The sequence below is a fragment of the Ursus arctos genome, unplaced genomic scaffold (genome assembly GCF_023065955.2).
Source record: "Ursus arctos isolate Adak ecotype North America unplaced genomic scaffold, UrsArc2.0 scaffold_2, whole genome shotgun sequence".
Lineage (NCBI taxonomy): Eukaryota > Metazoa > Chordata > Mammalia > Carnivora > Ursidae > Ursus > Ursus arctos.
Genome location: NW_026622874.1, coordinates 84734162 through 84750722, shown reverse-complemented (window position 1 = coordinate 84750722; position 16561 = coordinate 84734162). Strand labels below are relative to the sequence as shown.

At 50.0% G+C, this 16561-nt stretch overlaps 1 protein-coding gene across 1 annotated transcript; it reads right to left on the bottom strand.

Moving 5' to 3' along the window:
- On the bottom strand, window positions 1-14742 carry AQP8 (aquaporin 8). The gene is made up of 5 exons (XM_026515639.4): window positions 6292-14742; window positions 5170-5296; window positions 3294-3508; window positions 1691-1825; window positions 1-515 (listed from the first exon to the last, which is right to left on the bottom strand). The coding sequence occupies exons 1-5, from the start codon at window positions 6531-6533 to the stop codon at window positions 467-469; spliced, it is 768 nt and encodes a 255-aa protein (XP_026371424.1). The 5' UTR covers window positions 6534-14742; the 3' UTR covers window positions 1-466.
- Between the last annotated feature and the right edge of the window lie 1819 nt (window positions 14743-16561).

Below are 16561 nucleotides of genomic sequence, written 5' to 3'. Positions count from 1 at the left end.
GAAATACTGGACTATTTATTGCAAAGCTGGATTGGCAGCTCAGGAAGCAAGGAAACAGAGCACAGAAGGCCCTTCTGTAACAGAGGAGTCAGGGACCAGGAGAAGGAGAAAGGAAGGGGGATGGGGGAAATGAACTCATGTAAACAGCTGCCTCTTCCAACTGCTCTTCTAATCCTGGGAGCTTCCCTGCTCAAGAAAAACCCTCTGTTGTGCGGTGCCGGGCAGGGCTGGCAACATGCTCCCCAGGCTGAGGTCTCTGATGAGCAGGAAGGAATTCGGAGAACTTAGAGCATCCTCAGAACTTGGCAGCAAGGTGTCATCTGGGAGGCCAGGTGCACGTCGGGGGAAGCAGGTGGGTGGCTTCTCTGGGCCTCTGCCCCAGTAGGAAATGCAGGAAGTGGCCTTTCTATAACCCCCAGGGGTCCGCAGAGGCCACGTGGGCCGCAGGAACACCACTGGCTCAGTGTCACCGTCCCTTTAGTATTAGGCGAGTTTTTCCATCTCCAATGAAGAGCCTACAGAAAAGATGGCCCAGTGAGGTCTCCAGGCCTCTGAGGGGAGAGACCCAGCCCTTCATCAAAGGTCTCCAGGCCCAGAATGCTCCAGGGAGATGCTTTCTTGAGCCTTTCCTGCCTCAATAGCCAAATCCTCTTGGGGAAAGGGAGAAACTCCTTCCTGTTTGTGTTCCAACTCTTTCCCTGAAGATGCTCATCTCTGCCATTCCGAAAGCAACAGAGAATTATCAGGCTAAGCCAGGACTGCAGATGGGCCATGACAGCAGACACTTTACACCAGCCCAGCCCAGAGACTGTGCTCTCCCAGACTGGGGAGGTAAGTCCAACTTGTACCAGATCCAGACCCTAATGCCCACATGACCAGGAGCAGAAACTACGGGACCTTACAGACCTTGGAGGCTCACAAGAGGAGAATTCAGGGAGGAACAGCCAAGCAGATATGATCCTTCTTCTAATATCAACCTTATCACCCAGTGCACGATGCCAGGGAGCACTGTTTACATTGTAGTTCATGTGAATGGCATGCGCTAGCAGACGTGCTCTGGGGGGCACCATGTACATGGCTTTCTGTGTGGATAGGGCCCCCTGGAGTTGTATGACACCCCTGTGAGGAACCACTCCTCCCCCACTCTTGGTGCGCATGGTTGTGCAGGGAAGGCTGATCTGCTCCGACTCCAGACATAGTCAGTAAGTGTGCCTGACCCCCAAGCCGGCCCAGTCCAAACCAGTGAACATCAGACCCTGGACTTTTGCTAGAGCCCTTGTACTAGTTTCTTTGGAGTTGTTAAGCTGCTGAGATATAAACCTAGAATTTCTGGTGAGCACCTCGGCCTCTCCTGGAGAGCCTCTCAGAGTATGAGGCCTGCTCACAGGAGAGCAGAGCCCATGGGAAAGACCAAGGCCTAAAGACATCACTTGAGCAGCCACTTAAAGCTGGTGGCTACCTGTGAACTTTTCAATTCTGTGAGCCAGTAAATTCTCCCTTGTGACATAAATTGTGTTGAGATGGATTTCTGTCCCTTACAACCAAAGGTCCCGGAGCCATACTGTTTGCCTCTGAAGAAGCCTCCCTCTTCCCTTTCTCACCCCCAAAGTGAGATTCTAGCCCTGGATGCTCTGGAAACCATCACCAGGTGCCCATCAGAGGGGCCAGTGACCCTGGGGCACACTCCTACCTGATGAGCATTCCCACAAGCAGGCTGGCCAGCAGCGGGCCCAGCCAGTAGATCCAATGGAAGGCCCAGTGGTTGGCTACCACGGCAGGTCCAAAGGCCCGGGCAGGATTCATGCAGGCTCCAGACACAGCACCCCTGCAAACACGCAGTCACATGGTCACCAGGATCCCAGCCAGGCCCCAAATCACGTCAAGTTCATTTTCGCAACTAGGCCTAGGTCCCACAGCACCTTGAAAGCCAGCATATGGTGGGGCTCTGGAGGATCCCACAGAAGGCACAGGTGAAGAGGCTATTAGCACCAGGAAGTGAAAGGCTTGTCTGTCACTCCCCACACACCCGTCTAGAAGAATGACCAGCAGAGAGTGTTCAGTGATGACAGGCAGAGAAGATGGAAACAGGTCCCTGAAACCTTGAAAAAGACGTCATCAGCTATGTGAAATTTGGAGTCGAGCTGGCCTGGATTCAAAACCCAGCCCGGCTATTTCTAGCTGTGTGATCTTTATTGAACCCCTCTGTGTTTCGGTTGAGATCGAAGGACCCACCTCATAGGTTGCCGTCAGAACAGAATGAGATCATGCATTTAGGAGCCCATGACTTGTGTATTTCACGGACAAGTGCTTCATCTAGCTAACCCAGTTGAGGTCCTTGTGCCACAAGCTTGGGGCCCAGAGTCTCCTACGGGGGGGGGGGGGGCTGTTCTCCAGGAGCACCTCTCTAATTCTGGTGTCTGTATCCTTGCCCCTTTCCTGCAAGCTGGGGTCCCACAGGTCTCACCGGATCCCACGTTCAGCAGCCAAAGTTGAGAGGGCTAGTCAATCGGCTTGCAGGTGAACCAATAGCCACCAGGGGGCAGCAAAGCATCGCTGCAGCTTTATACACACAGAGTACCACCCACCCACCCCCCTCCTCCACTCCCGCTCCCCAACAGAAGGATGACGGAGGTGAGCGGCAGAGCCAGGAAAGGCTACACTCTGTTCTGTGTCCTAGAGGAAGGAAGGAAGGAGGTGGACATTAGGAAGGAGCTCCCTTGTCCCCTTTACCAGGAGATTTTGGCTCTTGTCCCACATGTCCCTTAATTTGGCACTGTCCATTGTATCCTCTCTGAGCTCCTCATATATAAAATGGGAGAAATAATCCCTGACCCAAGCTTGTCTCCTTAACCCCTTCCCAAGGCCCCCAAGGGGCTCAATCTAAATGGGTCAATGGGTATGGAAGCTCTGTTTGAGTCTCAGGCGAAAGCCTGGCTGCCCACTGGCTGAACAAACAAGCCTACAGAAATGTTCTATTGACGCTACAGAAAATGGAAAACTTCACGTGAGAAGGTAGGTTTCCAACTTCCCTGGAACAACGGGGGAAGGGTCACTGGAGGCCCACGTTCCCTCACAGCAATAGCTTACTAGAGGTGAACGGTGGTGGCTGCTTAGATACCCCAGTCCCCACCGCTCCCTGTTGTCTGCGAATGCCCGCCCACTTCCTCGGTCTGCATCACCTCCGTGGCCCCTGTTAGCAACAGAGTCTGTGACTCTCAGGTAAGCTCTGCAGACCTGACCTCCTCCAGGGCCAAAGGCTGGCCCAGGACTGGGCCCTGCAGCCCACTACTCACCCTGCCAGGATGTCCACGGTGACAGCAAAGCCAATGGAGAACGGAGCCAGAGGGCCCTGCGTCCTCTCGTTGATGGCGCCCATGCACACGGCCAGTGCCAGCAGTGTCGTCAGGATGAGCTCCGCCACCACCGCCCCTACCACCTGCCCCGGCTCCTGGACTGTCACAAAGGCCGCCCCAGATGCGTTCCAGAACCTCTCTTCAGGACTCACTGCCTGCGGAGAGAAGCGGCTCAGCCTCACAGTGGGGGCAGGGAGGAGGCTGGGAGCTGAGGGGAGGGGGCCTCAAAGCGTATGCCCCCAACCGTTAGAGCAGCGACGGGTTCTGTCCAATCCGCTCCGGTTTTTACTGTGTGGCTTAGTGAGAGCCACTGGGCTTCTCTGAGCCTCCTTTTGCTCATGTGTAAAATGGGATCATCCAGCAGTGGCTGCAGGTGTTGTGGGCCCAAAGCTTATGTAACTAGATGACTCTCTTTGAGAAAAAGAATACAAAAGTACCTTACTCAACAAACTTTGCAAACACCTACAGCCAGATGAACCCACTGCCAGCCCCCCGTCAGGGCCCTTGGAAGGGGTGAGGGAATCCTGACACTGAAGCCCTATTAGCTTCACAGGAAATGAGCCTCAGGGGTCATCCCAGCACCTGGAGAGGGAAGACCACAGAGCAAAGACCCTGGACCGAAATCTGGACTCCGCTGCTTACTAGTGCAGCTGAACTTGGACCAATGACACTTCCCTGTGCCCATGTTTCCTTCTCCATAAAGTGGGGGCACTGATAATCAGAGCTCCCAGCTCAGGCAGCGAGTGCCCTCTAAGAACTGACTGTGGCTTCTTGTGACGTTATGGGGAGATTTAACGAGACAAGGTGCAAAAACTGCTTCACAGGAAGGGCTGTGCTCGGTGAGCAGAGCTTCTGCCCTGCACTTCTAGCTACTGTGTAGGGCAGGTTTGCAGGTGGCCCGGCCTGAGGGAGACCTGGGAGCTGCTCTCCATGGAGGATCAGAGTGGGAAGGTCCAGCCCCCATTCTGCACACAGGGGAGCATGGTCTCAGAGGGGGACACGGGGAGACCGGGCAAGGGAGACAGCAAAGTGGGACTCGAGACCAAATCTGCAACAGGTGGGTGCTTGGAGCTACAGACCAAACCCCAGCCAGGCTGAAAGGCACCCCCTCCCCCCCACCCCCCAACACACATGCCCACAAGGCCTACATCTTGAAGGGCCCCTGGTTGGACTGAGACTTAACAGCAACAGGGAAAAAAGAAAAAGAGAGAAGGGAAAGAGGGAGAAAGGAAGCAAAGGATGGAGGAAAGCAGTCCATCCATGGAGTTACGTGTGAAGCTATAACCCTTCTGTGGCAGGGAGGAGGAGCTAGCCGTCCTGGTGGGAGGAAGTTTCCAGACATAAACTGAATATTATCTCCCGTCACAGGTAGAGGGATTCCGTTTAAAGGCAGGCAACCTGGAGAACACTCAGAGAAGTTAGTCCAGGAGTTTCTCAAGGAGAGTAACCCTTAGTTTGTAGAATGAATGAACAGGTAAATGAATGAATGAATGAATGAATGAATGAATGAATGAACGAACGAACGAATGAAAACACACTAGAAATATTATCCAAAGCCATTCCAAAGTCAGAAATGGTCTCAGGAAGAGAAACTTCAAGCCCCAAATTCTGCATCCTGCTCTGTCCAGGGAAGGACTGTGTCCAGACATGGACAGGACAGAGTGTGCTTGGAGAAAACCAAAGGCCCCCTTCCCGGGAGAAAAGGACCCGCCCAATCCTGCTGGAGAAAAATCCCACAGGAAAAGAGCTGGGCACCTCTGACTCCCCGCTGCCCTCACCACATTCCACCAGCCCAGCCCCCATGGGGATCACCCACCTTGGCCAAGGCAGCCCCGAGCAGCCCACCGCACAGCTGGGAGATCCAGTAGGGAAGGAGCATCACCAGGTTGAGGCCTCCGATCAGCGTGGCTGCCAGGGACACCGCAGGGTTGAAGTGTCCACCACTGTCACAAAAGCAGAAGGAAGCCTTGAGACCAAGGTCTGGGCTGGCCCCCAAGAGAATGTGTCCCAGCCGGCCCCCCAGGCTGGCCTTGCAGCGCCCGAGTCAAGGACCTTGCCCGAGTAGAAAACAGGTACCACATCCTACCCATTTTCCCTGAGGTGCTGGGTGGTGGGGCAAGGGATGTTGGGGAGAGCCGGGGAGAGGAGGGTAGCCCCTGTCCTGCCCTACAGCCCAACCCCACAGTGCCCAGAGGAAGAACATGGTGGGTGACCACCCCTCTACTCCTTCCAGACTCATTCAGAGCTCCAGCCCTTGAGAGATGCAGCCACCAGTCAGAATGAGACCCCGGACTCCAGATTAGTAGACAGAGAGAGGTATCCCCACCTCCCCTTACCCAAGCCCTGAAAAAGAGCTCCCGAGTGGCTGCACTCTGCTTTTCCCCAGGCTGGAGGAAAACCCCCTCCAAATGTCAACCACACAGTGACCGAGCCTTGGTGTGGGCTAAGCTCTTTCTGTCATGTAAATCCCAGGCTGCCCCCTGGGGCTTGCCTCCCAGCTCCGCCACTTACTGACCAGGGAAACTTGGACAAGTCACATGGCCTTTCGCAGTTACACCGGGGAAATGGGGATAACAATAGCAACTACCCCCAAGGGGTTGTTGCAAGGATTCACTGAGTTCCTATGTAGAAAATGCTTAGAACAGTGCCTGGCACTTAGCTAGCATTTTGAGTATGTGTGGGCTTGAGAAAAAATAATGTCAAAAAACTTCTCTTTTTCCCCTGTTGTTTGGGGTTTGGAGAGGGACTTACCCAAAGCCACAGAACTCATAAGCTGCAGAGGTAGGATTTGAACTCGGGCACTCTGACTCCCCAGCGCACACTCCTATCTACAGTGCTCTTGGAACCCTGAGGACGCGCAGGGTCCCTGCCGATAGCCTCGCTCCCCGCCCCCGGCTGCCCAGGTTAGCCCAGACTGATGGCTCGGAGCTGGTCTCACCTGATATTCCCCAGTGTGGCAATGATGAGGCCCAGGGCCAGCCCGTGCGCCAAGGCCGGCTGCAGCAGCCCCGTGTCCGTCCTGTTCTCGATGACCGACAGGCAGCCGATGAAGATGAAGAGGGCAGAGCCCAGCAGTTCCACCAGACAGGGCTGCAGGAACCGCTCATACCAGGACCCATGACACCTGCCCCCCATGCTTGGCTCCTTTGCCTTGCCACTGCCAAATTCAGGGTCACACATAGACACAGCTGCCTGCGGTAGGAAAAAGGGAGAGTGGGCACGGGTGGGAGGAGAGCCCAGAAAGAAGCCCCCAGCGACCCAGGCTTGAATGGATTCTCAGCAACCCCTTGCATGGACAGGTGGCTCACCTCTGCAGACATCAGGGCAAAGTGACCTGGAATGTGCTCGAGCCTGAGCTGGCTGGGAAACCTGCACCTGCTCTCCTGGACCCTCTTATCTCCAGGACCGGGGCTGGTGATCCTGCTTCAGGCTGTGGCTCTTTTAAAGGGCTGCAGCGGCTCCCCGAGGGTGCCAGGAAAGCAGTAAAGCACGGTGGGAGGTGGCCCTGGGGCCCAGAAGAGGAAACATTTTTTTTTATCTCAACTGGGCAGGGCAGGGGATGGCCAAGGATTGCTGAGCTTTCTGCCAATGAGGGGAAAAGGCACAGGCTTAGCTGCATCACCTGGAATGCACTCCAGGGCTTCCCCAGCAGGAGATGGGAGGGCCCAGCGCATCCAGCCTCCTGCAGTCACCATCAGGGTCCGCCGGCACATGGGCAGGAGGAGGGACCCAAGGGTTGGGACCACACATGGGAAATAATGGCGAACTCGTCTTCAGTGATTTTTCCATGGATTCCCTCAAACATCTCCTCGTATCTCAACAACCGCACTCATGCACCCTCAAAGCCTGATCCAGGACTGAGTGTGGACGGATGACCGTCCCCTGACAGTCAGGGGCAGCTGAGGCGACACGGTGCGCCATGGGATAGCCTGCGGGCTTTGGAAACAGGTTGTCTGACTCTCAGTCCCAACTCTGCCCTCACCTGGCTGTGGAACCTTTCTGCTCCTCAGTATTCTCCTGTGAAGTGTGGCTGGTAGTAACAGTACCAGCGACATGGGGTCATGGTGTGGTCTGAATGCGTTAATATAACTAAGAGCTTACGACAGTGCCAGACACATGATAAGCACAACACCAGCATCTACTAATTAAGAACATAGGTTTATGTTTATATATTTATATTTATGGAGCAATTTCTACATGCCTTCTACCTGCCAGGCACTGGGCTAAGTCCCTTCTATGTAGTATTTCATTTAAACCTCACAGCAACCCTGTGAGGTGGGTACTATTATTATAGCATGTTATACATGGGGAAGTGGAAATTCAGGAAAGTTATGTTTCCCAGGGTCACACTGGTTTTACGATTGCAAAACTGGTGGCTAAGTCACAAAGGACAAATACTGAATGATTCCACTGATACGAGGTCCCTGGAGCAGTAAGAGTCATAGAGATAGAAAGTAGATGGTGGTTGCCAGGGGTTAGGGGGACAGAGGGGAATGGGGAGTTGTTGTTTAATGGATGCAGAGCTTCAGTTTGGGAAGATGAAAAATTTCTAGAGACGGATGGTTGCACAACAATGTGAATGTACTTAATGCCACCGAACTAACTATACACTTAAAAGTGGTTGAAATTGTAAATTTTATGTTTTGTATATTTTACCACAATTGGGGGGAAAAAACTTGTGGGTTAAGCCACTGTAGTCTACTGCCTTTCTAAGACGAATGGATGCATGGATGCATGGATGGATGGATGGATGGATGGATGGATGGATGGATGGATGATGGATGGATGGATGGACAGATGGATGGATGGATGGATGATGGATGGATGGATAGATGGATGGATGGACAGATGGATGGATGGATGGATGGATGGACAGATGGATGGATGGATGGATGGATGGATGGATGGATGGATGGACAGATGGATGGATGGATGATGGATGAATGGATAGATGGATGGATGGATGGATGGACAGATGGATGGATGGATGATGGATGGAAAGAAGGAGGGAAGGAACCAAGGAGGGAGAGAAGGAAGAAAGGAAGGAAGGGACAGAGGGAGGGATGGGGGAGGGACGGAGGAAGAAAAGATGAGGAGAGAGATGGGTTCATTTATTCCTCAACAACCATGAACTAGTTCTAAGAGCTAACTGGAAATGTAGCAATGAATAAGACAAGCAAAGATTCTTTCAGTGCTCATAACTGTTATCTGAGTGTTTTTCTGTACAGACAGAGATGCATAAAGAAATAAGCCAGTGATTAAAGAATTTAATGAAAATGCCTACTGTCTATTGACGACACACTACCACCACATATCCAAACCTGTGTGAAGCCCCCCGCATCTACTCACAACAACCCTATGATTTCTTATCCCTATCTTCAGATGATAAAATCAAGGCACAGAGAAGTCAAAGAAATTGCCCAAGGTTGTATAGATAAAAAGTATCTGCTTCAGGACAGAGAGGATGCATCAAGGGTATGACAGTTTGCTGAAAGCTCTTTTCAGAGGGCAGTTACAGAATGCAGCCCTCTTGTGAATATCTGTACATCTTGGAAAGTTTAGGATTGATTATCTTAAGACCTGTACCCTCCCTCCTCTGTACCCACAGCACACTGTACAAGATGTCTCTTATACCCTCCTCCCCTGTCCCTGCAAACAGCAACACGAGACCACTGTCCAACCTTCTGCTTCCCCCATCTTCTTCACGCTTTTCCCCAGTCCTGCCAAGAGCTGCTTCCAGAACATTTCTCTCCTGGTGTCACCCAAGCCTCTGTCAGTTCTTGCCTAGTCTCTTGAAAAAAAAAATCAAATGATCATGATACACCTGCCAGGGGCCAGGCCCCGCCCCAGATGCCTCTCATGCACTCTGCTGATTAACATTTGCAATCATCTAGTATCTTCCCCATTTCACAGGAGGCAGGAACTCCCAGCTGGGCCTGCAATAACTCATCTGGGCGCCTAGCTTCACCCAATTTTAATCTGTTCCTCTCGTACTGGGAGCCAGCAGGGCACAGTTGGGACTTGGTTCCAGGTGGGAGGGTGAGGCTTCTCCGCCTTTGCCCGCTGGCTTCTCCCTCAGTCTCAGTGTTTTCTTCCGGAAAAGCGGGCTAATAGTGCTCCCCAACCCCATAAGGTAATTGTGTAGATTAAATGAGACAGTGCACTGAGCACAGTGCCCAATTCAGAGCAGGTGCCCCATCAATAATCCCTATTATTATGGTTTGTAGGAGTACCTATTCGTCAGAGCAACAAAGAACCCAACGTTTTGATGGCTTCACATAATACAAATTGATTCACTGCTGACATAATAGTTCATAGCAGGCCCGGGGATCCAGGCCACTGCCACCTTGGAGACCCACCATCTAGGTCACCACTCAGCAGATAGGGAAAGAGAGGACGTGGGGGTTTGTGCAGGACGCTTTTATGAGCTAGGCCTAGAGGGGCAAATAGCACTTTCATCCATATTTGATTAACTAGAACTCAGTCCTGTGCTTCGCCCAACCACCAAGGGATCTGGGAAATGTAGTCTAACTGTGTGCCCAGGAGGCAAAAGAAAGGCATTTCGGGAGCCCCAGAAATTTCTGCTGTTGCTGTTGTTCCCTAGACTGTCCACCTAATCACTTCCTTCCTTGTGGTAAAACCTTTCAGCCCTCCCTGTGGCTTTCAGGGCAAAACCAAACTCCCAGAGCCGGGCACACAGGCTGTGAGTCCTGATGTGGGAAACAGAAGAGAAATCATTACATTTCCTTACTCCCTACAGCCCACTGACAAGTCCTTAAAACAGGCAGAGTGACGTTCCTCTAGGGACTCAGCTGCCTGGATGTTGATACTTTGCTGAGGGCAAAAGGCAATCTTAGCCCAACTCTCCCACCTCCCAGGATCCTGTGAGCCTACTTTAACATACAGAAATTCCTTTGGAAACTTCCTTTATCTCTACCCCCAAGATACATGCTGGCAATCATCCCCCAAGCATATGACCCTCTGATATATATCTGAAGGGTCTCATGATTAAGTTTCTACTAAACAGTCATAAATGACCTTTCCCCCAACAAGAGCTAGCCCTCTCAGGATCCTGGAAACCTTGCTTCCAAAATACCTGGGAGGCTTGCACTGTCCCTAACCCCCTACCAATTTGAAAATATATAATGGAAATATATAATGGGCCACTCCTCATGACCCCAGTGCAGCTCTTTCTGCCCATGGGTCCTGTCCCTGTGCTTTAAAAAACCACCTTTTTTGCACCAAACACATCTCAAGAATTCTTTCTTGGCCTTCAGCTTCGGACCCTATCTTTCCTACATCAAGTCCTACCCCTGACTCATCTCCTGGCACATGAACCCTGTCAGATGAGCCAGGAGCCCTCACCCCTCCCTGCGCATGCTGGTCCCCCTGTTTGGAGGCCTGTTTTGCTCCCTGGGCCAGATTCTACTCCACACTCAAATCTCAAACCCGACAACCACCCTCCCTCACTCCTGGGCCAAAGAGATGTCAGTCCTCAAGACATGCCCTCCCTCACTAGAGTCAGGGCCGGTCTCAGTAGCTCCAAAACTCAGAGAGCTCTCAGCGGCTCTCCAGAGAAAAACTGAATGTCATTTGGCAAAACAACATGTTTCTACAACCAAGCCTTCTTGCCTGGACTGATGTCTCCATACACAACACCCTGGTCTCCACAAACCATTAGAATAACTGGCGGGCTAGGGAGATAGTGTCTTCTTAAGAACTTGTTTGGCTTGGCCAACTTTTCGGTCTTCCAATCCCAGGTCTGGTTGACATGACCAAGGCCTCTAACTTTTATCCCTGCTTAGATCCCTGTTTAGTTCAAGATGTCTCTGCAACGTAGGCACCTTTCTGCCATCCACCACCAGGTCCAGATGGAGTACAAAAGCAGGTCTATTTTATCCCATCACACTGCCCTTCCTTCCTTCCTCACTGTGATAGCTGCACTGTGGTGCAAGAATGTGATGCTGGCACCATGGCAGCTATCTTGAGACCATGAGGTACAACTTGCCAGAAGGGTGGATCTTTGATGATATCATGAAGCCCCCAGACCAACCCCAAGATCAACTACTTCAGGCTTTCTTGTTAAATAAACCTGCACTCCCCAGATTGTGTACCCCAGAGAGCTGCACTGAACTCACCAAGGGACTAAAGGGTATTATAAAATTTCAAGGGAAATATAGTGATGCTCAATATCTGTCAGACACCATGTAGATGACTAGCTCCAGGTTGTTCCAAGTTGTAATATTAAATGGCCCTACATTCCTCCTAATAACCTCATGTCTTTGCAAAGCTGGTTTTATGGGGATTGCGATAGTTAAAAGTAAGTACCACATAAAAATTAATGTGGAAGAAGAAAGTTGGGTGGTAGCGTCCAATCTGATTCCAAGGGCTGGGAAATCGTGCAGTGCCCAAACGTACACACATCCCACCTGTACTACTTAAGAATGGAAGTTATTTATGAACTCAATTCAACTGAGTTATTTACAGTCATTTGAGAATGAAATAAAAATACAAGTAAAATGTTTTTCCTTTCAGTATATGTGTATTATTTTTTTCAAATGGCTATTAGGTTGTTCGAACATAAATACTATGTTTTTCTGGACCTAATTGTTTATTTAATAAATAGGACTTTTAGTTCTTTGGCCCAGGAACGGTGTGAACCAAGAAAGTTTGGGAGCTTTTGAAACAAACAATGTATGTCCTGTTTTAGGAACTGGGAGCCGAGTTTCCTATCACTCGTAGCAGAGAACATTTCTGGCTGATATACTCCCTCCCAAAATCCTGGCAAAACTAGGCTTTCAACTTAATATATTTCTTCTTGAAACCGGCCACAATTTGTAACGCAGATGCTTGACAATTCAGGCTGACCCTGAGACGGACAGTCACAGAAACTTAGAGCAGAACCTCTCAGCCTCTTTTGAAGCAGTGGCTTTCAATCAAAATCACCGAGCTGCTGTTTTCAGCATATGGTTACTTGTAGCTCAGGGCAACTTACTTATTGGAAAGGCATCTAGTCTACTCCACTTTCTCTCTGCTAAGCAGTGGGCTTCGTTTGAACCTGAGCCTGTTCTTTCCTCATAGCATCCACCAGCACCCTATTTTCTCCCCTGCAGTGTCAAGGTCAAATATTGATGTCTTTTTTAAGGATTGATTGATTGATTGATTGATTGATTTGAAAGAGAGCAAACAGGGGGACAGAGAGGGACAAGCAGGCTCTGCACTGACCAGGGAGCCTGAGGTAGGGCTCAATCCCACGATCCTGAGATCATGACCTGAGCTGAAACCTAGAGTTGAGTCTTAACTGACTGAGCCACCCAGGTGGCTGGGGGCCAGATGTTGATGTCTTTTGAGTCACTGGTAACCAGATATCGACATGTCGGTTATTTAGAACCTTTTATAGCCAGGAGGGCATTGGACTAAGCACCCTACTGAGTCTCATCGGTAAGCATTCATTTGTCATCATCTGTTTACGTCAAACAACAATTAAAATGATAGAACAATGGCCACCATTTAAGTAAGGACCTCCTGGGAACTGGCACTGCGAGATTAATCCACATGCACGATCAGAATGTTCTCTTGCCTTTTTTTGGCCTCTGCTGTTATCCTTTTGTCTACTATCCAAATTAAATAACTCTACAGGAGAGGAAAGACGAGTGGCCAGCAAACATGAAAAGACACTCAGTCTCTCTAATAGCCAGAAAAAAAACAATTCAAATGAAAGCAACAGAACAGGAATTTTTAAAAACTGATTAACATCCAATGCTGACAGAGAGGGAGAAAGAGGCCAGCTCCTACACTGCTGGTGGAAATGTGAATGGCTACGATATTTTGTAACACAATCTTGCAATCTTGCAATATTTATCAAATATTTAAATTCACAGACCAAGCAAGCCTCGATCGAGCCTATAAAAGAAAGGTTCCAGGATGCCTGGGTGACTCAGTAGGTTAAGTTGTCTGCCTTCAGCTCAGGTCCTGATCTCAGGGTCCCGAGTCCCACATCGGGCTCCTTACTCAGTAGTGGGGAGCCTGCTTCTCCCTCTGCCTGCCACTCCCCCTGCTTGTGCGCTCTCTCTCTGACAAATAAATAAATAATGTTAAAAGAAAATAAAAGCAAAGCTCCAGGTAGGAGTCTATGTACAGGGATATTGATTTCATCCTTGTTTATTGTAGAAAACTCTGGGGACTCCCTGAAAGATCATAATTATGAAAACGGTTGAACTAAGTAGGAAATCTCTTCTCCAGAACGCATATCTGCTTTCAGTGTCTGGAACATTCCATAGTTCTACACACTCTCAAGGCTTTGGATGGTCTGTTTCCTTGGCCCACAACTGCTCCCTAAATCTGGCAAAATCTTACTCATCCTTCAAGTCTGAACAAAGAGATGATAATGTGTGTAAAGGGAGCAAGGAAGCCTTGTGGAGAATGTAGATCACGTAGGCTGGCCGAAAATTAGATGAGTGTCACAAAGTGGAAAAAGCCAGACACAAGAGAGCACAACATTGTACAACGTGAAGGTCAAAATTAAGCAAAGGACGGGGCACGTGAAGACTTCCGGGGCGCTGCCACCTGCTGTCTTTTGCTCTGCATGCTCCCAACACGGTGCGTTCACCTTAGGAAATTCACTGAGCTGTTAGAGTGTGTGTGCTTTTCTGTGTGTCTACTACGCTTCAATAAAAAGTTACAAATAAAACCAGTCTGTGTTTAGGAAGTTACCTTCTGGACAAAACCAGGAGGAAATCTGCAGGTCAGTCTGCGGTCCCTAGAAGAGAGCACCGAGTTCAGTCCCTAGGTCGTGGGCTGTCACATTTTATGCCTATAAAATATAAGAATATGCCCGTTTAGAAATTGCCTTTTAGGAAAAATGATCAGAAGGCTTCACTACGCCCTTTATTATTCTAGTAACTGAAATTGTTGTCAATAACAACAAAGGTTAGGGGTCAACGAGCCCTATCGCAGACGTATAGGGAGCATTTAGCAAACATGACCTTGCTGACTCCTCACTCTTCACGTTACTGTGCAGCCATCACGAGTAGCCATCTACGGAATTTTTTCATCTTCTCAGACCAAAACTCTTTACCCATGAAACAATAACTCCATCCTCCTGCCCCTCCAGCCCCTGACAACCAGCACTCCACCTTCTGTCTCTATGAATGTGACTACCCCACGTACCTCATATAAGTGGAATCATACAGTATCTGCCTTTTTATGTCTGCCTTAGCTCACTCAGCATAATGTCCTCAAGGTGCCTCCATATTGTAGCAGGTGTCAGAACCTCCTTCCTTTTAAAGACTGTATAATATTCCATTGTACAGATGGACCACATTTTGTTTATCCTAATTCATCCATGGGTGGATATTTGGGTTGTTTCCACCTTATGGTTATTGTGACTAATGCTACCATGACTACAGATATAATAAGGTTTTCTTGATTGTTAACCAAAAAAAAAAAAAAAAAAAAAGGAACTTTTTCCCCTAAAATTATAGAAGTTGCCTTTTCCCTCTGTGTCAGTGGTTGGCTTCCCTAACATCTCTCTCTTTCACCTGCTCTGTCCCTGTAAGGGATTTCTGGCATTAGTGTCTACTTAAGAGCTAATTCCTCTTTCTTTGGATGACAGCCTCTTGATTTTCCTGGGGGAAACCTCAGGTATTTCACTGGCTCTCGGTTTACACAATTTGGGAAGAGCTGGCAGCCTCCCCCCACCATTCTGCTCTCCAACCTGTCCTCCCCACCCCTTCAAGGGCTGGACATCGACCTGGGTCCAGCCAATCAGATATGCCAATCCCTAGGCCATTCTGACTGGCTCCATGTGACCATGAACATGCAATTCTGGCCATTTTTCCTGGAGATTTTTAGGAATGAGATGTGCCCTTTCTTCAGAGTTGCTGGGGGCAGGGGTAAGACACCAGGAGCCACCAGCAGCCATCTTTGCCACTGTGAGGGAGGAGCCCAAAGAGAATGGGAAACACACAGAGGAAAAGAGAGCGAACAGGGAGATCAAGGAGGATGATATCTTTATTAGGCTCCCCTCTCACCCCCAAACCAACCATGCTGGACTTTCCCTGGCCTTTTTGGGTCTTTTTCCTTCCTCAGCCAGTTGAAGCTGGGGAAAGGAAGGAAAGGAAAGGAAAGGAAAGGAAAGGAAAGGAAAGGAAAGGAAAGGATGAATCCACTGAACACACTCTCTTTTCTTCCACAGCTTTCATTTCAGAATCCTGAAATCTAAGCAAGCAAACCTTTCCCTGGTGTTTCAGGACAACAGACAAATGCTGGTGGGGCGGGGGGGGGGAGCAGGGAAACTCCTTAGTCACGGGGTGGCCACCTTTCCACCCAGAATAGAGGTGATTAAGAGATAATGTCTCACGAACTCTACAGTCAAATCAGTGAGATGTGTCAGACGCACAAATAACTGTTATGTAAGGCAAAGTGCAAGAGCAAAAGTCACCTCCAGATGAACTACCCTGATGTTTATGGCTGCCACCATGATGACCAGCCCCGGCTCATCAGCCAGCTTGTGCCCTCTGTCACAATGCCAGAAATTCTCACAGTAAGAGCAAACATGTGCATTCCCAGTCATCCTCTCTGGGAGTGCAAATATCGGTGACAGTTAAGTATCCTCAAGGGTAAGGGAAAGGTGGCGGGACCAAGTGGGACCCCAGTCAGCAGCCCAATGGAGAGGGCTCAAAGGACATGGCGACCTCTGGTTGGAGCTACAAGGTTGTGCCCACAGCTGGGCCAGGACTTTCTGGGCTGGGGTGAGAATGGAAGTTGAGTGGCGCTGGGCCGTAACAGGCGCAGGACCCTGGGGAGCAGTGGGGTAGGGGTGGACAGGAACAAAGCCAGGGTCAAGGACTCAGCTAAGTATAGTCTGCAGCCAGGCGCTGGCTTGTTTAATAAAAAACCAGAAACAAGGTGTCAGTGTGAGATGGGGACGGAGTTTAAGTTAAGACCAGAGGTGTGAGGGCCCTTGGATAGCAATGGCTAATCCCAGGCACAGCAGATTCCTGCCTTCTTCCTCGAGTCCCGCCAAAAACAACGTGAGTCAGGCGTTCTAATTATTAGCCCATTTTACAGAAGAGAGAGCCGAGGCCCACAGGGGGGAACAGCCGTGCTCAGGACCGTACACCGGTGAACTCTGGAGCTGGAATTCAGCCAAGACTGCACCCAAATTGTTGCCTTAATTATTCTTTAAACTTGGTGAAATGTCATCT